The following is a 23,518-nucleotide window of genomic DNA, read 5'->3' on the forward strand; positions in this document are numbered from 1 at the left end:
ATATTGAAATGGTGCAAATCAGCTTTTTTTGGGATGGGAGATGTGTGAAAATTATAACCACCGCATAAAAAAAAAAACCCACACACACCATTCTTGTAGGATCACATGAGAATTAACTACTGATGTTGCACTTGTTAGTTTGGTTTCTTGAAATCTGGGTTTTGATTAACTGTAAGCCACAATCTGTGATATTAACAGAAATAAAAGCTTCAACTATGTTACTGTGATACATAAAAGTTTAACTGAATTGCTGAAATTGTGTATAATTTGAATGTCTTATGAATCAAGTTTTTAACTTTAAGAACTTGTGAAAATAATCAGAATTTATTTACTCTTCAAATCAACAGCCAGTGTCTCTGATCCAACAAACCTGAATCAAATGTCTAAATTACATCCTTCGTATGCAGTCAAGTTCTCCAGAATCCTAATGACCTGATTATTTGACTCGGGTGTGTTGAAGCCGGGATGCAAATTTTCACCTTCAACCTCTTTCTACAGGAATGTTTTTATCAAAGGTACAAGACGCACTGAGATTTTATTGTTAGCAAAGGGCAGTAACAACGAAGGGAATGTACAAATGTAGAGAGGAAACAGGTTCTTTTCTCAGTTCAATGCATAACACTGAAGGATTATGACTTGGTTATGACACGGGTTACATGTACAGTAAAAAATGTTTAAAGCAGCTTTAAAAGTCCTTCCTGGAGATCAATAAATGCTGTGCTTTCTGGCGGAACCAAGAGATCCAATACAAAAGCAACAATAACGAGAGAGCTTTTGTACAGCTTAAAATGCAAGCTAATGTGTAACCATAAAAAATTTTAAAAATATCTAACATATGAACTAGATTAGTGGGACTGAGAGATATTAAATGAGTTTAATTGAAATTAACCTCAGAAAATATTAAACTAAATTTAGTTGTTTTCTTCTAAAAACTCATTAAGGCAATTTGCTTTAAAATAACTCCTTTGCAAAAAACAGGTTTAATAAAAACTGGTTGGGAAATATTAGAAACGTCACAGCTTTGTTAGGAGCAGCTGGGCAGATGGAGAAGCTGGATCAAAATAAACAACTCTGCTTCTTTTTGCATCTTTTTGATGAATAAAAAAAGAGCAGTCTTTATCACTTAGTCACTACGTCATAACATGTGGAAGAAGTAGGATGTTTCCACATTAAAGTAAACAGCAAACTGATGCAACAGATCCCAGACAGCCAATCTGAAGCAGTCCCTAAACATAAACTCCTTCAACATTAAGAAAGTTAGAGCAAAACTAGGTTGATAGGGCTCTGTAGCCTTTACTGCAGTAAAAAGGCAACTAGACATTACATAACAAGCCAAAGTAAAAACTTGGGTGTTATTGTTTAGTATTTTAAGTATGACCCAGATGCTTGTTGTGATTTTTATTGTCCGTTTTGCTTCAGCTTTTCCAGCCGCTGCAGCAGAGCGTTTCCAAACGCTTCTCTGTATCCCGGACTGAGCGTGTCCAGAAGGGAGTAAACGGTCTCGTGGTACTGGGTGTTCAGCTCCTCATTCACCTCATCAAAAGCATACCCCACCACCTGTTCAAGTAGAAGATGAATTAGTTCTTTCAAAAACAAAAACAAAACAAAAAAAAAAACTTCAAAACCTCTCCATCCCCAGCGTCTCCTACCCTGAGTCCGGCCTCGGTCAGCTCCAGACAGTAGCGGTTCCCCTCTCTCGTCTCCACGTTGATGTAAGCCACGTCCAACGCGCTGGTGAGGCTCTGCGAGACGTGCATTTCTGTTACGGCGAAGAGAACGTCGTTGACGATTGCGTCCGCCTCCAACCTCATGTCCTTGACGTCTCCGAGTTCAACTGAGTCTTCATCAAAGGCGGATGATATGGACTCCTCCGGGGGACAGTCTACCTCCATCTCCTGCAACACAGAGCAGCAGAGTTTACAGGCATCGCTGCAGCTTTGAACTTAAGACTCTGAAGATGAAATTGGGTTTGTGGTGTTCTTTATTGTTATGGAAAGCAATACAAAGAAGTCACTGGTTTCTATAGCAATAAAGTAAACTAATAGAACAGCCTGATTGATGGAAAACACAATTTTGTGCAGTGAAGCAGCTCTTTTTTCTTATATCATTATCTGACTGTGTGTCATGTTTGCCAAAAACAGAAGTGAAAAACAGACATGTGACATCTGACTGTTCACCAAGCTCCATTTTTAAAATACACATGTGGGCATCAGGTGTCTAGTCAAATAAATAAAACCAGTTTTAATGGAAACACGATTGGTTTTCTTTTCTGTTCCAAAATCTTCCCAAGAAATAAAACTAAATAATTCCCTCATCTTTCTCCAAGCATCAAGGATACAAAGTTCATCACTGCTAATCTTTGTATTTCCCAAGGATATATTTGTAATAACCACTAATTAAGGTAACACCGGTTGTATTTCGACAGTTTTCTGCATTTCTTGAACAAGTTGAAACATGCCTTGGTCTCTTTATGCAAGTGTGCAGTTCAACTCGGCATTTCTGTGTGTCAGCATTTGCAAACTGCTTCACATGTGGCTTCGTCATCATTTTCTCAGTTGGCTTTGTGTCTGCGATGGAAGTGACACTGGACAGCCTCCACTGAGCCTATCACTTCTATATTAAACAGAGAATCAGCCTTTCTATGCGAGGGGAAATAAGCAGAGGATCATGTGAAAATGAATTACTGATACTGTTTTGTGCTTTTCTGTTAGTTTCACTGGTTTTGGTTTTACACAAGAATTTTGTCAAAACCTCTTTGTTACTGATTAATAGCAGGACTGACTGATATATTATGATTTAAACATCCAGGAACTTACAAACCATTCAAACCCAGGCCTTCGTTACATATCGTCACAAAGGTTATGCGTTCAATGGATTTTATGTGACAGACCTATTAAAAGTAGTCCATACTTGAAATGATACATAGTTTAAAATAATGTTATGCAAATAAAAATCTGAATATTGTGCAATGCATTGGGATTCACTCCATTTTAATTTGATACCCCTAAATAAAATCCAGTATGAGCAATTCTAATGTGTCTTTTAATCTCAGTCTGTTTATATTTATGTTTTTCATTTGAAATTGGTACAATTTCAATTTATCTTAGAAGGAGGATTTTTTTTAAGGTGTGCCAGTAAATGTGCTGTCATCCCACAAAAGAACCAGTGATTCAGCTGCTTACTCAAACCCACAAGATAAAAACTGATACAGCAACAGCAAATGCATCCTTTTAATTTAAAAATATATGCAGAGCAATCTAGATTGCAGCTTACAAAAATCTATTGCCAAATATAAATATGTAAACATATACACAAGTTTATTATTGAGTGTTAAGTTTTTAATGGGAAACAAAATGATAGAAAACTAAATACAATCTATTTTACTCGATTTCAGCATATAACTTGCACTTTCGCATAAACGTTCAAAACTAAAATAGCGACATCTTGTGGACATCTAAGAATGAGACGAATATTTCAACATGAGCTTCAATAAACTGAAACATGTTTTATATATTTTATTTTTCTTAAAGGGATGTAGGTATGTATATCTATCAGCTATTTCCGAATTCAAAGTTAAGCTAAATTTGCTACTAACGGGAGAACAACAACTGAACACCTATATTGTATTTTGGTAACACTGTGAAGATATTAAACATGAATATGCGTATAATTTAAGGAGAAATAAAGAGTTGAGGTATGGTTTAAAAATGTTAAATCCATTTTAACGAGGTTTTAACTGCGTTTATTTTTCTCACCTCCTCGTTGGTTGTCTTCTTCCGGCTCGTAGAAGCTTCCAGCCTCCTCTCTGAGCTGCTCTGTGTGGGGATGGATCACTCCGACCAGTTTCTTCTAGCCTTGATTAAAATAAGATTTATAGCAAGCGAAAGAGAGGATAGAATCTCTCTTAGCTATTTTATTATTCTACTAAAAATTGTTGGCCACACAAAAGCTTGATAGGTATCTGGATCAATAAAAAGATGTACCACGAGCATAACGGTCTTCCCACTTTATGACATCACGAACTAATCCCACCCCTGAGTGTGATCGTGATTATGCTGCATTCACAAGCAGTTGACAATTGAGAATGCATAAAATTGAGTGAAAAATTATGATAATACATTTTTAAACCAATCAATCAACAAAGAGCAGTTCTTAACCCAGAATTTATGGACAATCCAATCCTTTCATTCACTCTATAGTATGAAACCATCATTCTTTGAGTTGGAATATTTTATTTCCGAGGGGTTTCGAATGCAGCATTGTCCATTGGTGCGAAGTCATGAAAGTGTTTGTAAACAACTCAATCAGAAGGTAACTTACGTGCTGCTTTAATGTAATTATTATTAGCTTATTAAATGCTTAACTTTTAGCATGTGTAATTGAAATGCTTGTATTGTGTATATATGTAATTATGAATGTAACGTTAAAGTCTTGATAAAAGAAGAAATGTTTGGTTTTATTTTAGCTAGCTTGCTAACTAGCTCAATGCTACAATCTTAGCTTGACGTTAGCAACCGGCCGGCTATGAAGGCTGTGAATGCTTCAGTTTCAGTGTATCCACTATGCTAATAGGCTGCTAAACATCAGCTAGCTTAATGACTTGCCTTTGTCTAACCGGTTGTCAAAGCACATGTCCGGTCGGTCAAAGACAGCTGTGCTTTTGTGTACAGAGCTAAGGCCCGACAGAGATTTTTATTTTTATTTCTGTGACGCTCACGGCTATTTCGTAAGCAGATATGAGTTTGAGAAAGGAGAATACTTATACTCACAACGTTAAAATACTTTACGCTTATTTAGAAATGTCATTTCACTTACGATTGGGAGCAGTTTAATAAATGTACAAAGTATAAACAGCCAAAACTTCTTCTTATTATTATTGTTTTTTTAATTTGTGTCAAGTCACATGTTTTGGTTTCCAATTACAAATGGAAGGGGGGTCTTCTGTGTATCCTTTCTGTAGGTGCAGCAAACTGGAGTCGGATCAATTCCCACATAGATCTCTGAGTGTCAACACATCCTCCGACGTGTCCCAGATCTTGGGATGTGAAGGATGTTGGAGCTCACATTTGTTCAGTACCTTACAGTCAAAAGGATGACACAACTGTAACATAATTGATTCCTACACAGCTGTCTGAATAACCTCAACTTAGCAGCTCCACAGTCTCACAGCCACTTTTGTTACCACCGCACTGTTCAACCAACAAGTTAAGATGCCCTGGCCATTTTCAGAGTCCATCAAAAAGCGGGCCTGCAGGTACCTCCTTCATCGGTACCTGGGGAATTTTCTGCAGGAGAAACTAAGCTTGGATCAGCTCAGCCTTGATCTTTATCAAGGCACTGGGTCCCTTGCACAAGTACCATTGGATAAATGGGTATGTGTTGTGTTACATTTACAATTTTAAGAGCATTTATTTTGTTGAATTGTGGAACCCAAGTGTTACGTTGTGTAGTGAGTTCATACTGACTGTGAGATGCAATGTTCACATACAAAGTAGCTGAGGTAAATCTGTTCAAACGTGTCACGCCACTTTTTCCAAATGACTTAAAAGTAAATCTCAGAACAGTTGTATTATTTTTCACTAATCTACAATAAATATTGCTCATATGAAACATAAGCAGTTTTTATAAATAGGATTAAAAACATATCAAATCTTTTTTTAATCACCAAAATGTTTAGTTTGTTGCTGAATATGAGGGTTTGTGTCCTGAGGGCAAAATAACTGGAATTGCAATCATTTTACAGTAATGCCTTTATTTTATTTCTTCTTTGGTTCTTGGGCTATTTGATAAAAACAAATATTAAATAAGATGCACAAATGAGTCAGGTTGAGATCAAAATCAGATGTCTCTTAAGTGGCTTTGATTGGTTATTGGCAGGGCAGAAAGTGAGATATATATGATTTCTTCTATACCAAAATGAGTCAAAACTATAAACAGACACTATTTCTGATCTATAAATGCATCAGTCAAAAGAATGGTCCCTGATACAGCTTTCTACGGTTAATAAAACTGTGGTAAAAATGGGAATAATCATAATTTCTCCATTTTTATTTGGAATTAATATTGATATCTATATTATGTGCAGCAAATCGTCTCTTTAATGTGTTATAGTAATTAGAAAAAAAAAAGTGGAATTAGCAAAGAAAACTGGAAATTGATTTCTGCCAGCATGTCTTCTATTGGAATTAAAAATGCTTGCCGTCTTGTCCTGTAGTCCCTCAATGAGCTCCTGGAGACGGCAGATGCTCCCTTTGAGGTAATTGCAGGGTTCATCCAGACGATATCTCTGACCGTTCCATGGGCAGCGCTGCTACAGGAAAACTGTGCCCTGGAGGTCAAGGGTTTGGAGATGGTGCTAAGACCAAGACCGAGAGCGGGTGAAGAGATGCTAATTTTTGTCTATCTTTACCATATGCCTGAAATAGGAAGAGGCTTATGTTAAGCAAACATATTTAAACGTGAAAATATTGTTGTTCCTCCAGCTTCTGGCACTGAGCCCATGTACTGGTCCAGTTTCATGACAAGCAGCATGCAGCTCGCCAAGGAATGCCTGAGCCAAAAACTCACCGACGATATGGGAGAAAGCTTTCAGCCTTTTGAAGGATTGGAGAAGTTTGCAGAGACAATAGAAACAGGTATGTTATATCTCCACTCTTTATCAACAAGTTTAGTGAAAAATACAAAAACGGCCACATAATTTTTGTTTTCTATTGTGATGCAGTTTTGAGACGAGTCAAAGTGACATTTTTGGATACCGTTCTCCGAGTCGAACACATTCCAGAAAATTCTAAAACTGGAATTGCACTTGAACTTCGAATCAGGAAGTAAGTAAGAAAAATCATACATGGTCTACAAAAGTTTGTATGAAGAAAAGTGCAAAAATGCAGTTGTATTCACCACCAAACGTCATTCTTTGTAAAAAGTATTTTGCATGTAACTTTTTTGCCTATTCTTTGCCACAAAGTCTTGCAATGATCATCAAGTCACTGGTTCTGGATTGGATTTCTGTTTGGAGTTTGAGTCATTTTTACTTGTGAATATTTTTAAAATCTTATTCCACCATTTTTCTGTACTTATCTGGGTTCAAAAATCTATCATGTAAAATTCAGAATAACCCAGCTTGGGGATTGTTCAAGGAAAATGAATATAGTTGTGTAACTTCATTTTGTACATTTGTGCAGGATTGTGTACTGCGATGAAACCGGGGAAGAGAGTCCAAGTGTAAATGTGCATCAGCCAACCACATTCGCCCATAAAAACATGCAGATGGAAGGAATCACTGTATTCTGGGACGAGTTCTCAGTCGTGTCTCGCGATTGCAGATCCTCACCCACCCCTCCGGTTGGTGCCTCCAGTATTTCAGCTCCCAGAACGTTATGGCTCAGCACCACTTTTTCTTTTTGTTTTTAACACAGAATTTTCCTATTTTACAGGAAACCGAGCCAAAGCTCTCCCCCAGCTGGAATCCCAAAATTATATGTGAGCCCCATCCACAGTTTACAGAGCCGCTGTCCTCCATGACCCCCTTTGAGACTGTGCAGGTCGGAAGCCTCAGTGGTAAAATTGAGCTGTCCCTCACTCTGAAAAACAACCTAGCTCTGCCTGGTGCAAAGGTAAATTAGCAAAAATCTTTACTATAAATAAATTATTGATATTTATTCTGTATTTTTTTTTAAATTGGAGTAGTACTCATACCTTTGTTATTCTGGTGGTATTTCTTCTCAGTTGGATGTTGTTGGACACATTGATAAACTGCTTATCCTGCTCTCCCCACGCCAAGTTCATCTACTCTTGGATTTATTTGGAGCCTTTTCTGGAGGAGGTGAGAACGTAGATTATAAATGGCCGAAACAATCTTCACCAAAATGAGCTGTTTAAAAACATTTCCTGATCTTAATATTAAGGTGCACAAGAATGGAATAAGGACAGAAAAAATCGTCCCATGCAACAAGAGGATGAGTATCGTCTCCATTTGGAGCTGAACCGATGTCTGAAGAAAGACACTGCTGTTCCAGGAACGGACCCAGACCTTTTCGACAGCCAGACCACCAGAACTGTATCGAGTCGAGGTTGGAACAAAATGCTATCTCATCGATTTTCTATAATTGTTCTACACGTGACAATAGCATACAGCTCAAACAGTATAATCCACCTCATTTTGCATTTGATTTATTTCAAATGTCATATTTTGTTCAGAAATGGAAACGCCAGTGTTTATTTTGGATCCTAGAAGTGTGGTTCTAGGCTTTGGTCACGAAAAGCTCACACTAAGAATCGAAAAGTTTTCATTAACTTAAGTTGGACTTTTGAATATAAATGAGTCTGAAACAGATTGAAACAACACTGTGTTTAATAAAACCTGTTTTGTTTCTTGCTGTAGATGATGTGTTCTTCTCCATGGCTGACATGGACATGTCTCACAGCTTATCGTCCCTCCCTCCTCTCGGAGAACCGCCCACTGTTGACTTGGACTTGTCTCTCAACAGCAACTACTCTGCCTCGCCTGGAGAGTCTCCATCTGGAAATGCAGCAGTGAGTCCCACACGCTAATCAAACTTTGATCTTCTTGTTTAGTGTTCTTGAACACATTGAAACTTGGTGTAATTTGAGGTTTATTTAATGGTCAGGATGATCCTCAGGGTTCCTGTGCAGTCTATTTGTCTGGAATTTGACTGAAATATGTCACAACTTTGGATATAGATGGAAAAGCAGTAGTGTGTGGGGGGAAAAAAAGAGTATTTCTGGTCATTATTTCTATTCTTTTTGTCTAAACGCATCCATCCATCCAGCTGTCTGTCCATCCACTGAAATTATCCTTTTTTCCTGTATGGAATAGTTTTGCTAATTACCAGGTTTCTCTTTCCATGCAAACTTAAAGAAAACATTAAAATAAGTAATAAATCCCTACTTATAACTTGTTAGATTTATTTTCAAAAATTGTCACAAACCGAACACTGAATTCCTTTCAGGATTGCAGGACTTCATGGACTAAAAATGTTCCTTTCTCAATTAGCAATACAATAATCTGCAAATCAGTTTTCAGTCAAATATAATTGAGTACAATAAAAAATAATGAAAATCAAGTTAACGCTTCTGTTTGCATTACAACCTCTTCTGTAGCTAGTGAAGTGTCTGTTATGCCATGTTTTTTGGTTGAATTTCAAAGCCTGCTTTTCTTTTTCTGATTCTCGATAAATTACTGAAATATTTTTAATTCTCTAAACCTACCTGGATTCTGAAATGAATCACTGAAATCCACTTTAAGATTATTGCATTAGGATGTTATTCTCAGCATGGATATCTGCCTGTGCTTTCAGGCGCTGTGGGATGACTACATGGATGTACCGCGACAACGAGAGAAACAGACGAGTGAATCCTCTGCCCAGTCGCGGGATTCACAGCTCCCTCAGAAACTACTGAGACAAACCTGTAAGCATGTTTAAATAATTAGACACAGCTTTTTTTTTTTTTTTTTTTACTTTGCTTTATCTGGAAAAGCAAGATAAAGATTAAACAATATTTTTTTTTCCATTTTCAGCCCATTCGTCTAAAACACACGGGGATGAATCAAGACCAGAGCTGGTGCTAAAGCTGTCGCTGAGTGGCTTTGCAGTCTCTGTCCTCCACATTGACCCGCTGCCACCTCCACATGCCGCCCCCAGCCCGGTTGGACCCCTGGCAGGACATTTTTTCAGCGCACAAGGCCCGGACCAGCTTTCTCCAGACGCTTTCCTTCGGTCTCGATCAATGTTTGATCAGGCTTGTACCCATGATCATTTAAGGTAAACGCTGTTTACAGTTAATTATAACATTCTAGAGTGCCTTTTTTTAACTAGCTCAGGGGTGTCCAAACTGTTTGTCATGTGGGATAAAATATTATAATAGTATAATATTACCATCACAACTATAGGAAACCAAATAAACTTGGAAAATTTATAATTTTGTGTTGCATCTGAGATCTTTGTAAGTAGATTTTAATTTAAAAGTTGTGGGTTTTTTTTCTTTATTTAATTAATTCTTGAATTGTGGTCGAGGTGGCTGGCCGCACAAAATCAGTCCAGGAGCCACAAATGGTTCCAGGGCCTCACTTTGAACATCCTTGTACTATATTAGTGGCTGTGTTCATAACATGGGCCCATGTTTGCAGGTTTGTTGGCCAGGGTTTGAAGATAAACTACGAGCACTGTCAGGGATCAAACCTGCGGACTTTCAGGACTGACATCTCCCTGAGGCAGATGGAGTTTGTTGAATGCCTGTTTCCCTCAGAGCCTCCAGTTGGTGGAAACCACAGAGGAATCCAGTATACTGAGGTCAGTATTAAGCTTTTCTTTCATTCTTGTTGAACACTGTCTATCCAGGACAGTCAAAGCTTCAGTTTGGAAGAGATTTAAAAAAAAACAAAAAAACAATTTTTTTTTCTGTCACACCTCAGCTCTTAACATTTGAGACCCCAGTCAGTGATGAAGCACCTCTTTCCACCTGCCTTCACCTGCTGTACAAACTGGCTGAGCGCAGAGGCCCTCAGGTGTTCACCTTTAATCATAAACAAATTAATAAATTAAATCCCAACTTTATCATGGAATACCTTTTCTGCATGGCCCACTAGCTCGCTGTTTGCTATTCTGTTCAGGCAGGCCAGGTGCGTCTCAGCACAGTACCCAGGAAAGCCGAGATCCGGGTGGAGCTGGGTCCTGTGCGCTCCGAGCTGGACATCAGCATCGTCGACCGTCTCAACTCTCTGCTGCAGCCTCAGAAATTAGCAACCACAGAGATGATGGCCTCCCACTTGTACACATCTTACAACAAACACATCAGTTTGGTAAGTTGCAGATGTTTATTGAGTTAACCGGTTTCCTAAAAATGTAACTATGAAATTGCTTTTTATTCAAATTAAAGGCTCATACCATTATATCAGCCTTCTTACATATTTTCAGTACAGACCTTCCCAGATTTTCAGTGATGGAATTCCCTTTTTTAGTTTGATATTTGTATTGCAATCAGGTTTGATACATAAAACTTTCAAAAACAGGAAGGAAGAGATGGAAGGAGGACGTGGGAAGTGAATTAAAAAAGGAAAAGTAGAGAAAGAATTGTATGAATGATGGACTAAAAGGATGATGGAGTAACAGAGGAAAGTAAAGGGAGAAGGAAAGCAGGACACACAGATGGAAGGAAGTATGTGAAACTTTTAGAAACATGCATGGATTGAGGGGAGAAATGCAGTTTTAAAGAAAGAAGAATAGGATTAAAGAAAGGGGTGCCATTATTGTAAACATTTGTTGCATTATTATTATTTTTTTTTTCTGACGCACGGATTTCTTGGATCGTTTTCAGCACAAAGCCTTTGCAGAGGTTTTCCTGGACGACACCCACACTCCCTCCAACTGTCACATATCACTGACAGTGAATGCTCCGGTTCTCGGCCTCTCTGTGCGCTTCCCTATCCCCGACCTGCGTTCAGATCAGGAGAGAGGCCCCTGGTTCAAGAAGTCCCTGCAGAAAGAAGTTCTGCTTATGGAGCTGGAAGACCTGGAGATGAAAACAGAGTTCATGGGCGGAAGCTCACCCAACCAAACCAAAATGGAGCTCACCTTCAAGGAACTTACTGGTTCGTCTTTTGTCAGAAAGAAAGAAAATGTGATTATGAAACTGCCATTGACTTGGTGGTGTTGTCATGGTGCAGGAAAGTTCCAGGAGGAGCCGGATCAACCGGCTGCCCGTTTCCTCAGGGTTTCCCACAACATGGAAGGAGACATGATGACGTCTGAGAGTGTGAAGTTTGACTGGCCGAGGTACGTTCACCTGAACCGGCGAGTCCATTGAGCCCCGATTTGTAGTGACAGATAATTCTTCTGAGCAGGGTCGTCCTGAAGATGAATCCCACCACGGTCCATTCAATACTGGAGCGTGTGACAGCTGAAGATGATGAAGGGGCTGAGGATCATTCACTTGAGGAAGAGGAGGAGGAAGGGGGTGCTCATTCGTTGAAGGACGTGTGTGACTTTGGGAAACCAGAGCCGTCGCCCTTTTCTTCGCGCAAGGTTATGTATGAGACTGAGGAGGTGAGTCATAATTCTTACATCATGTCTAAACTCATGTTCCTTGAATTTTTCCCCATTTTGGTTTCTTTAGCAACACAATATACAAAAATGTGTATTAAGATGCTCTAGTCCAGGGGTCACCAACTCCAGTCCTCGAGGGCTACCATCCTGTAACTTTTAGATGTGTCTCTGCTCAAACACACCTGGATCAAATAAGCTGCTCGTTTCCAGCCTATTGCAGAGAGGAATGAATGCTGGTGAGGGAATTCAGACATTTTGGAGCAGAGGTGAATCTAAAAGTTGCAGGATGGTAGCCCTTGCGGACTGGAGTTGGTGACCCCTGCTCTACTCAATAAAAAACAACCACAGTCATAATGACTTTGAACACAGGGCAGTCTTGGAATGTTAGAATGGCCTAGTCAAAGTCCAAACCAAATTTATCCATTGACCTCCTTTGAATAATAATTACCATTCAGCATGTAGGGTGGCCATGTTTCTAAAGTTTATATTTTTTACTATGACTTTTGCCTGTCAAGTGTAATGTTTGCACTGACTTTAGAATATGGCACACTTTTAAAATTTTAATAGTTTTTTTTTTCCCATACCATAGCAGGAAATCAGAACAGTCCGCTGAGTGCTAGATTCTATTGGCCATGAAATATTTTGTAATAATTGGTGAGGGGGAAGATGGCGAAGTTATAGGATTTAATTTTTCTCACAGTCTTCCCCATCACCACTAGAGGTCATGTCAATCTCAAACAAGAATCATGCAAAAAATGTTCTTTTCTTGAGGGAAAACATTAAATGTACTAAAGATTTTAAGAAAAACAAGCTGAGTTAAATGTAAAACATACTGTAGTTATTTTTAGAACATCTGTAACCGTCTTCCTGTCTGTCTCTCCAACAGGAATAGGAAGGCTTCTGTTTTTTCTGCTTGTAATCTGAGTGTTTTGTTGTAACTAAAGGCCAAATCTGGATTTAGCTTTTTAATACATGTGAACATGGTAAAGCTATATTTAAGGTATCTCTCTTTAGAAGCTGCATGTATGTTTTAAAGTGCAAATATTATGCCTGAACAGTGACAAACAGAAAACAGCTATCACAACTTGATACATACTAAATGTCCATCCATTGCACATCACTTTTCTCCTTTAAAGAGTAAAATGTCAAATCTGCAAAAATCTACTTTTTTCACTCTGTTTCATGTTCCAAAGATTTAATACTAACATTTGAGAGACAGGTGTGGTTTATCCAGGTGCAGAAATTTGCATCCTGGAGGGAGGATATTCTCTGGTCAGCATATTAACATGTTTGACTGATGAATTCTTACGCAAATGAGGAACATGTTTTACAAATCTGATCTGTGGGCAAAACAGGCGGTGACGAGATGAATGCGTTTCCCTGTTTGCAGATGATCATTCCTGGTGATGTTGGTGAAATGACAGAGTTCCAGGAAAAAACCATGAACAACTCTCGCTTCATCCTGGAGCTGTGTTTCCCTAATGTGCAGCTGGCGCTGCCCGGCAAGACTTTCTATGAGAAACTGCACAACAGGTTCATCATCTATTAAAAATAAACACAACAGCTTGACAGATGTTGTTATTAACTGGTAGTTAAAACATGTTAACCATCCTCTTATCTGCATGATTTCTTCAACAGAGAACAAAATCTTAGTCTCAACTGATCAAAGCAGTTAAAAACCCCACGTCTTTACATGTTATTGTAGAACAGACAAGGCTTTTGTTCTGTATCTTTCACAAACAACTGGTTGGCATGTGTCTACTTGTTGCTGCACTTAAGATAAAAATAACTTCTGGAGATCTTTTAATTCCCTTAACATCCTCCACACTGTGTATTATTTCAGTCCTCATCCACCCCAGTGGTTAAAATTAATGGGCCTTTGAGTTGCATCATATTTAAACCCCTGAGGAACAGAAAGTCATAAACTACTAATTAGAAGTTCCTAGAAACTGATCAACTTGAAACAATAATTAAAGAAAGCCGTCAATATTTATTTAACAATTGATTATTAGATGCAATGATTTTTGTTTTTGCCTCTGAATTCATGCTCTCAGATTAAGACCACTGCAATGAAAAATCAGGCTTTTGCACATCTTCATCGTGCGTACCAATAACTGTGGCCTGCACTGTCCTGTGCACAGTTTCACGAAATAAAACATGCATTCTCCATGTTCTAGGATAAGCAATGACCTTTTGCTGTGGGAGCCCACTGCCCCGTCCCCAGTGGAAACCATAGAAAGCATGCCGTATGGAGTTGGACTCTCTGTTGCCAGCCAGTTGATTAACACTTACTCCAAAGACAGTTTCAGCCAGTTTCGCTCTACTGGCCCTGAGGGTAAGATTAAATTACCCGTCTCATATTCAGAGTTCTTACAGGTACTTGACATCCTTCGAAATGCTTGAATTTCATTTAGGTGTTTTCAAGGTTTGGACATTTTTTTGGTTTCTGTACAAAGTCCTTTAAAGTTATTGATATTCAAGCTGCAGTTTTGTAATAAAGTGTAATGTAAAGCCTGATTAAAAGCCTACATTTGGGAAATGTTGCATTTGAAACCAGATAATTTCATGCACCTTGTAAAAAGACAAACACATTTTTTTCTCACTGTGTGAAGTTCAATCATACTGCAGTTTTCTTGTTTCAGGTTAGTTAGAATTACCAAAATTATTTCTAATTACTAAATTTCTGAAAACTTGGCGAGAACATAAGTTAGGAATTATTTTTGTAACTTTCTTTGTCTCTTGTATTTTGTATTTAATCATTTAACCTGACCAGGAAAGTCATTAACCTTAACACGATTTGTTTGGATTGTTTCAGTGTAATAAATATTATTCCTAATGGCTCAATGAGTTATTGATCTATTTAATTTAAATAAAGGTTGCATTGTATTTTTTTTATGTTAAATAATATTATTAAAATTGTGGATTTTCTTTTCTTAATTAGTGTTTTATTATTGGACCAGTCAGGTTTATGGAATATGTGTCAGAGACTTTGCAAAACATCAAATTTTGCTATACTTTACTTTGCCATGCCCCTTCTGTAGAAAACCATCACAAAACATCATTAATAACAGTAATAATTGATACCATGTAATATTGATTTCAAACGGTCTTTTTCAGTTGATTTCTATTGTTTTGTATATGATATTTCAGGATCTCAGATGTTTTTATGAGATCTTGTTCAAACCATCTCTCCTTGTTTTCAGAGGAGACCAGTGGCTCAGAGGAGGAGACTATGCATTACTATTCTCCTGCCTCGGATCTGGGCTTCAGATCTCGAAAGAAGAAAAAGCCCAAAGCGCACAGCAAAACCTCCCAGAGCCTCTTCTCTGTCATCCTCTCTGTTAATCATGGGTTAGTGGCGCTTCAGACAAACTCTAAGGTAAAATCTGATAGATATTGTCTTAAAATCAATCAGCTCTAAAAACCTTTCATATGTGCTTCATTAGTTGTTGTTTTTTTTTTGTTGTTGTTGTTTTTTTAGGAAGAAGATAAATCTTTACTTAGAAACAAACATGGGGAGTTCTGGATTGAGGTGAAAAATGCCGTTTTGTTCAGCGTCACTCAGTATGAAGGCTTCAAGGACCAACACTACATTTGCTTTCACACCAGCAGCGTTTGCATGTACCAGCAAGGTACCACTTTATATAATTCCTCCTTATTATTCAGTTTATTGAACATCACTGTAAATATGTCATATTTATTAATCCACCCAGGACTCCTAGATGGAGGCATCAATGTCTTAGACATCAAGTTGCCGTGCAGGACACATCCCCACTGGCTGGAGCCGACCATCTACCAATCAGAGACTTCTTCAGAAAGGGCCTCGACCCCCTCGGAGGGTATCGGTCTGGAGGCCCGGAGCATGGTGTCAGTCGCAGTCAAAATCTCATCACAGAGCGCAGAACGCAACCTCAAGGTCAGACATTCAGATTGACCCTTTGGAAATTTTTGCCACTTATTGAACAAACAACCAAAGAGTTTTATGTTCAGTCTAGTTAAACAGAATTGGAGGGTTAAAGGGTTTTCTTATTCAAGCTTTTTAAGGTATTAATAAGGTAAAGAAAATGTTTTTTTTTTTTTTATCTTGGTGTTAATCTGCACTCTCCCACTTACCTTAACTTGCTGCTGTGACACCAGAATTTTCCCTCTGTAGGATAGTAAAGAATATTTCTGCTCTTTTCTAAAAGCACTTGAACCATAAACCTGAGCTGAAAACATGCTTGTGCTGTGATGTAATTTAAATCAAAAATAGTCTTTTAAAAAGTCTGAAATTTAACTTGGTGAAACTATATGGAATCTGATATAAAAGATAAGTAAAGCTTATTAAGTATTTCTTAACTTAACTTGTGGAATATTTAAGTGAAATATTCTCACTTCAGTGGCATCGTTTTTTTGCCCATGCAGGAGTTTCTGGTTGCTGTTGGAGTGAGAGGAGCCACACTGCAGCACAGAGTGGTGCCACCTAATCTGGGCTGGTACGATCAGGTAAAACAAAACAAAACAAAAAGTCACACGCCATGTTTACAAATCTCTTAAGACAGGCAGACATTAAATGAAATAACTTGTGTTTTTCTGACACAGATTGTTGACTTTCTGAATGTTTCGGCTGAGCCTGTGTTGGGTTACGCCCCTCCCATGTCTGTCACCACTCTACATTTACACCTTTGGAGTTGCTCATTAGACTACAGGTAAGGCAGATTTTACACTGACTGCTAATAAACATCTCTTTATTAGTAAAGAATATTAACAGAACAATCTTTATCTTGTCAGACCTCTCTACCTGCCACTCAGGTCTTTGGTGTTTGTAGAAACATTTAGCATCTCCAGCAGCGTCTCCTTAGACAATTCATCTTCAACCTTAAGGTTTGGCTGCTTTCTTAGTTATTTGAGAAATATTTATTTAAATCCATTTGAAAAAACAATGTTTTAAAACATTTTCCTTGCAGGATAATTTTGGATGAAGCTGCTCTGTTCCTCTCGGACAAGAACAATATGGTTTCTGTTAATCTTGCGCGGGGTAAGTTGACTTGTTTTAGTCAACATTTAGGACTCCGTCTTGAAATGTATGGAGTTGGATTTAGTTTGGCCTGGCTAGATTTGGAAAAAGAAAATTAGAGTGCAAGATATCATTCTCATTGTCTACACGTTCTATCCATAAGCTTGTCCTTTCTCCATAAAGCCGTCTGCCTGGACATGCAGCAATCTCCTTGAATATTATTTGTCTGTCATATATTCCTTTGTCCATCATTAATTGCTGTTTTCATCCATCACTGGTTTTGCAGTTAAAGTCTGACCTCAGCAGAGATATTTGCAGTAATGTCTTAGTAAAGAAAACATTCTTGTGTAAAAGTATTGTGTTTAAATGTTTCTTGCTTACTGTTCTGATCATTGTTTCATTCATATTACAGACTATGTTCAGGTTGTAGACATGGGGACACTAGAGCTGAGGATTACAGCTGTCAAACCTGGAGCAGATGGAAAATTGGTAAGTTTATCAACTCTACATAGGATTTTTCACTGAAAGGAGAAAGTCTGATCTTTGTTTTGTTTTGGTTTGTGGGGTGATAGTCAGAGCCCAGATTTGAGCTGCGCTGCTCCAGTGATGTGATCCACATCAGAACGTGTTCGGACTCCTGCGCTGCCCTGATGAACCTCATCCAGTACGTGGCCAGCTATGGAGACCTGATGCCCCCGGAGGAACTGGAGACCAAGCGCAGCAGCACCACACAAAAAAACAAGGTGACATTCAACTCCTGAGCTGCTGCTACACAAAATGTTTAAAACAAATATCAGTCTTAAATTAATGATTTATTTTTTTTGACAGGCGGAGGTTCCCAGCAGACCAACATCTCAGATCCCGCTGCTTGCTGAGAATGAGCTGCAGATGCTGCAGGACCTGATGAGTGAAGCTATGGAGGAGATGGACGGGCAGCAAGCGCCATGCCCGCAACAAAATGGTTCAGACTTTCCTCAGTTAAAGAAAATTCATTAAGAATGTAGTAGTTTACTGTTAAAATATCACTGTGTGGAAATACGTGATTAATTCGCAGTTTAGCTAATAAGTATGTGGTTTGATTTAAACTGGAAGTGCTAGTTAAGGCTTTAAATTGTAAGAAAATGGTGATAATGTTCTTGTTCTTAGATTTTATGTGGTAAACCAAGAGAAAATGGCATGTATTTCTGCAGTGGGAGCAGAATGACGCCTTATTAAATGACACAATTATGTTGTCTATATTTACAGATAAAGTAAGAAGTTCAGGATATCATTGGATTTTGTTGTTTTAATGTGACAAAATGTAGAAAAGTTTATAAATACTTTAACAGTATTTCTCTCCAAAAATAGGTCAAGACACCTATTTTGATAGATTTTCTGCATAAAAATGTGCAGAAACGAAAACCTAAGGACCTTTTATTCCAGTTTGATTAGCATGATGGATCCGCAGTTTGCTTACATTTTTAATTATGTATAGGTTCCCATGAGGAAGAGACTCATGACCACGACGCACCCCGCTCAGACCTCTTCCTGTTCCCTGATGAGAGTGGGAATTTAAGCCAAGATACAAGTCCCACGTACCCCATTCTTGCCTCTCCACTCATCACGCCTGCGCCCAACCTGGCCCAAGAGACGGATGACTTTTGCATTTTGGAAACTCCTGATTCCAGAGGAGAGGTGAAGAATTACTGACTCAAATGTTTACTTTTTTTTGTATGCAAAACGTGTGTTGCTTCACTTTTAGGGTGTTTGTGTTACAGGATCAAGACCAGGAGCCTGTGGTAAAGCAGCTCACCTCGGATCCAGTGGAAATCAAAGACGATCACTTCAGTCAGCCTTTGGAAGGGAACGATTCCAGTCGTGGAGCCATGAACTTTCCCATCCCAGAGGTCCGCTACCTCATTAGGGAGATTTCTGTCATCTGGCATCTTTACGGAGGAAAAGACTTTGGGAGTTTGGTGTGCATTGCTTCACCTGCCCGAAGCCGGGGGTGAGCCATTCTTGTTGGTTTCTCTCAAAACTTGCACAAAGGGTAGGAAGCATGCTCTCTAAGGTTTTTGTCCCTCCCTGTGTGTTGTAGATCTACTCCTCATAGCTCCCCATCTCAAACTCCAGTTAGACAAGTGAAGAGTTTGGGCCGTATCGGAGGAGGAAGAGGAAGAAACCCTGATGTCCTGATGGAGATACAACTCAGCAAGGTTGCTTATCATTATTATCATTATTTTTTATTATTGAACAAGTGTTTATTATAGAATATTTATGGTTAATTTTCAACCTGTGAATACAGAAGTTGGATGCTTTTGATCTACTAAAAACAGCTTTTTTTTTCTATTTTCTGGATAAATTAATTATATTACACAGCTCTGCAGTTAAAACATTTCAAACCAAAGACAAAATAATCAGAGTTGACATTTTTAACTTTCCGATGTTGATCACTCGCCAATCTTTCTGTGCATCCCACATTCATTAGAATCGCGTTGTTCTTTCTAAATGTTATGGTAATTCCTTCGGTATTTAACTTTTATCTTCTCCATGCTTGAAATCAGGTGAGATTTCAGCATGAGGTGTACCCACAGACCCCTGTAGCATCTCGTCCAGCGATGGACCAGCCAGTGTCCCGCCAAGTGTTTGCTGTGCAGGACTTGGAGATTCGGGACAGACTTGCTACCTCACAGATGAACAAGTTCCTGTACTTGTACTCCAGCAAGGAAATGCCTCGAAAAGCCCATTCAAACATGGTGAGACTGGCAACGTACTACGACCTTTGTTAGGTTTGTGAATTTCTGGAACTTCATGAGTACTTTTTGGTTTTAGTTGACAGTTAAGGCTTTGCATACGTGTCCCGAGTCAGGCCAGGCGCCTCCTGAGTGCTCCTTGCGTGTTTCTCTAATGCCTCTTCGCCTCAATATTGATCAGGTATGACAATCAGATGTAGATGTTTGCAATGTTAAAAATGTTGAGCGTACGCGATAACATATTATTTTTGGTTTTCTTAAAGGATGCGCTGTTCTTCTTGAAGGATTTCTTTAGTAGTCTTGCAAATGAAGTGGAGTTTTTCTCCCCTCCTGCTCAAGAAAGTAAGCCCGATAATCAACTGGCACTTTTACAGTTGTGCATTTTAACACAGTTTCACAGCTCATGAGGGTTTTCGACTTTTTTTTTTCCACAGCTGTTTGTGTTACAACAAAGAAAGTCGCTGCCCCAGAGATATCCTGCAGCTTCTCCAAACAGACCTTTAGCAGCCAGGATCCAGCCCCGATTATTTCAGTTCCTGCTCAGAGGCAGATCAGCATCAATAGTTTCTCAACGTCGGGCAGGGAGGAAGCAAATGATGGCGAAGCTTCTTCCTCTCCGTTTTCAGACCAACCGATCTTCTTCAGGTCAGTGGAAACTAAAAACAGTTTAAGGCAGAAATAATTGCAATGCAGTATGTTCATGTTTAATCCTGCGTTCTCCTTTCAGAGAATTTCGGTTCACTTGTGAGGTTCCAATTCGACTGGATTACCATGGGAAACATGTATCGATGGATCAGGTATGTGATCTGACACAAAAGTGCATAAATGATTTCTTAAAATGAGTTTTATTAATTATTGGGGTAATATCTTGTTTCAGGGAACATTTGCAGGAATCATCTTTGGGCTGACACAGCTAAATTGTTCAGAACTGAAACTGCAGCAGCTCTGCTATAGACAAGGGTGTGTTACCTGAATAACTTATGAGACAGTGATCCATTGCTCCATCTGTTGTCTTTGTGACAATGACCTATTTTTCAGACTAAACTTGCACTTCTTTGTGTTTCAGATTACTTGGTGTGGACAAGCTGTTTTCCTATGCAATAAATGAGTGGCTAAATGACATAAAGACCAATCAGCTTCAAGGAATACTAAGTGGTGTGGCGCCTATTCACACTCTGGTGAAACTGGGTGAGCAATAACTTTTGGATCTAGCTCATTTCCATGTGTTCCTCATATAACTACCCCCACTGTCACCCTGGCATCTAATGCTTTTTTTGTTTTTTTGCATGTTGCCTTTGAGGCTGGGATAACTTGGGGATTTCTGTTCACGTGACGTCTAAGTGAACTTCTTGTTCTGTTCAGTTCACGGCCTGAGGGACCTGGTGTGGCTCCCTATTGAGCAGTACAGAAAGGACGGCCGGATAGTCCGGGGATTTCAGCGTGGCACGGCCTCCTTCGGGACCTCCACAGCCATGGCTGCTTTGGAGCTCACAAACAGGATGGTGCGGACCATCCAGGTAAACTGGTTCTGAATACTTTCATTCTCGTAGGACATTTATTATAATGTGAAAATTATAAAGCATTTACGGCCTGAAGAGGGACATTGTGAATGAATAAGAATTAATTTACAATGCAGTTACAGCTGATGATGATTTCCATTGTTTGACCCCTAACTTATGGATAGTACACAAAGAAACAGGAAGACAGACAAAGAGAAACACTTAAAATACATCTTCTGCAGTTTTCTGTTTCAGCTTCTGCTGTATTAGTCCTCAGTGCTAATACAGTGCTATTCTTTCCAACGTTTCTGCTCTTCTGATATTTGCAATATGATCTAGTCTTCAACAAATGTTTCTGCTTCAGTTCAACTTCAAACACAGACCACTTACCAGTAAACTTCACAGCATTTCCATCTCGTTTTTTGGAAGGAAAAGCAAATTTGTTTTATTTTAATTTGTTCAAATTCTGTTTCTTTAGGCAGCAGCTGAGACGGCTTATGACATGGTTTCTCCAGTACCTGACGAAAGAGACACAAAGAGGGTAAAACGGTACTCCCATTATGGCCTTGCTCATCAGCCTGTGGACCTGAGAGAAGGTGTAGCCAAAGCTTACACTGTGGTGAAAGAGGTAAGCAAATGGCTCATCTTACCATTCCTCTTGAATATATACAGTTAAAATTAAAGAAGTTTACACACACTTAAAAGAAGCCCAAGTTTCAATTTGTTGTGAACTTTTTCTAGTTCACACAGGATCAAAAAAAGAACATTCAAGCAATTTTTTGTGGGATGTATGTATATTTTTGAGCCTGTATGTATGATTCCTTTTTAAACAGATATCTAGCGGTACGCTAACTATTTTCCTGATTATGCGTGTACATGCTTTCTCTTGTTCTTGTCTCTTATTTTTTTGTTTTTAAAAATCAGTTTGAAATAAATGAATAAATAAAAACAAAGAAAATTCACTGAAAAATTACATCTTTCCATTCCACCCTGAAAGAACAGCATCAATACGGTGATATTCATGCTGGGTAATGACCGCATGTGAACTTCTGACCAGAACTGTACACTGTGTCCTCCCACAGGGCATCACAGACACCGCTCTTACCCTTTATGACACGGCGACACGGGAGCACGAGCAGCGTGGGATGACGGGAGCGGTCGGCGGAGTCCTCCGCCAGCTGCCACCAGCTGTAGTCAAGCCACTCATCATGGCCACTGAAGCCACGTCTAACGTCTTGGGTGGGATGAGGAACCAGATTCACCCCGATGCGCGTCAGGAGGAGTCACAGAAATGGAGGCATGAGGAGGAGTGATTCTTACTGCTATGAAACCATGACTGTAAAGCAGATGCAGGCAGGAATGGGGTTTTTTTTGTGTTTGAGGAAAGGCTGGCAGTGACTTCTGGTGTAAATAAAAACAGTCTCATCCTGTGGCAGTGTGACCTGATGCCATCCAGCTAACGGTTCCCTCACAGTGCCTTCATGGTCATCAGCAGTGTACACCGTTTTGCTCAATAAATGGATTATATAAATTATAAATGTGCAAGCCACATATCATTCTGATCGGACATAAATTGTGTCAGATTAGAAAACAGAATTGTGACAGGTCATCTCATTAGCTTCCTTTTCAAGCAGCTCTGTTTACAGATAGTGTTGTTATCCTACCACTACTACTTAGTGTCAGCAAAAACTAGAGTACGAGGTTTAATTTATTACGTTCTATGTTATTTAGTGTAAATATTCCAACTTTGTAATCCATGCAAATTTAAAACAAGAACTGAAACCAAATGTGTCAAAGGTGTGTAAAGTTATTTAATAAGCACTTTTAAGTGACTTGAAGGGTTACATGTCCAAGTAAATGAACAGGAAGGTAATCCAAACACATTGTACAGCTGCACAGGTTTATTTTGAACTGTAAGGTGTGCTATTTTCACAAAAGCTGCTATTCAGAAAGTCACTTTTAAATATTTTGTTTCCTTTAGTTGCAGCTTTTTACAAAAATGATTCATCTGCATCTCTCATGTCTTATCAACTGTTTTTATTTCAGCGAATGAATATGGATGTTGTGATAATTTGCATCACACAATTTAGATTTGCATATTTTATTGTTTATGTGGGAAGAATAATTTTTCCTGGGCATAAGTGTAATGTATTAATTGTATTAAAGAGGTTAGAGGTAAATAAACTGTTCAGATCATGTGCATCATTTTTTATGGCACTATGAGCCATT

The 23,518-nt window shown here is 38.8% G+C and overlaps 2 protein-coding genes across 2 annotated transcripts; one reads left to right on the plus strand and one right to left on the minus strand.

Annotated features, from left to right (window-relative positions):
- Positions 1-521: 521 nt before the first annotated feature.
- gskip (gsk3b interacting protein) lies at positions 522-4,023 on the minus strand. Its single transcript, XM_007549316.2, has 3 exons — positions 3,756-4,023; positions 1,650-1,895; positions 522-1,557 (listed from the first exon to the last, which is right to left on the minus strand). The coding sequence occupies exons 2-3, from the start codon at positions 1,890-1,892 to the stop codon at positions 1,399-1,401; spliced, it is 402 nt and encodes a 133-aa protein (XP_007549378.1). The 5' UTR covers positions 1,893-1,895; positions 3,756-4,023; the 3' UTR covers positions 522-1,398.
- Positions 4,024-4,207: 184 nt separating this feature from the next.
- On the plus strand, positions 4,208-23,485 carry atg2b (autophagy related 2B). Its single transcript, XM_007549317.2, has 43 exons — positions 4,208-4,311; positions 4,961-5,372; positions 6,215-6,377; positions 6,483-6,635; positions 6,722-6,824; positions 7,182-7,341; positions 7,434-7,613; positions 7,726-7,822; positions 7,905-8,069; positions 8,381-8,532; positions 9,318-9,429; positions 9,539-9,782; positions 10,148-10,310; positions 10,433-10,525; positions 10,631-10,819; positions 11,335-11,608; positions 11,684-11,792; positions 11,861-12,062; positions 13,453-13,595; positions 14,240-14,397; positions 15,266-15,441; positions 15,544-15,694; positions 15,776-15,978; positions 16,467-16,547; positions 16,644-16,750; positions 16,833-16,925; positions 17,009-17,079; positions 17,471-17,547; positions 17,631-17,801; positions 17,887-18,019; positions 18,533-18,732; positions 18,816-19,045; positions 19,136-19,253; positions 19,602-19,793; positions 19,870-19,971; positions 20,054-20,132; positions 20,225-20,435; positions 20,518-20,587; positions 20,668-20,750; positions 20,857-20,978; positions 21,153-21,307; positions 21,768-21,917; positions 22,372-23,485. The coding sequence occupies exons 2-43, from the start codon at positions 5,211-5,213 to the stop codon at positions 22,600-22,602; spliced, it is 6,228 nt and encodes a 2,075-aa protein (XP_007549379.1). The 5' UTR covers positions 4,208-4,311; positions 4,961-5,210; the 3' UTR covers positions 22,603-23,485.
- The last annotated feature ends 33 nt before the right edge of the window (positions 23,486-23,518 follow it).

This window comes from Poecilia formosa, unplaced genomic scaffold (genome assembly GCF_000485575.1).
Source record: "Poecilia formosa unplaced genomic scaffold, Poecilia_formosa-5.1.2 Scaffold30, whole genome shotgun sequence".
Classification (NCBI taxonomy): Eukaryota; Metazoa; Chordata; class Actinopteri; order Cyprinodontiformes; family Poeciliidae; genus Poecilia; species Poecilia formosa.

Excerpts from the sequence above, each read along its gene's own strand:
- atg2b (XM_007549317.2), top strand. The coding sequence starts at position 5,211 with ATGCCCTGGCCATTTTCAGAGTCCATCAAAAAGCGGGCCTGCAGGTAC. Across the intron at positions 15,442-15,543 it reads CGCTTCAGACAAACTCTAAG|GAAGAAGATAAATCTTTACT; the intron begins GTAAAATCTGAT and ends TTGTTTTTTTAG. Across the intron at positions 19,972-20,053 it reads TTCGCCTCAATATTGATCAG|GATGCGCTGTTCTTCTTGAA; the intron begins GTATGACAATCA and ends GTTTTCTTAAAG.
- gskip (XM_007549316.2), bottom strand. The coding sequence starts at position 1,892 with ATGGAGGTAGACTGTCCCCCGGAGGAGTCCATATCATCCGCCTTTGAT. Across the intron at positions 1,558-1,649 it reads TGACCGAGGCCGGACTCAGG|GTGGTGGGGTATGCTTTTGA; the intron begins GTAGGAGACGCT and ends CTACTTGAACAG.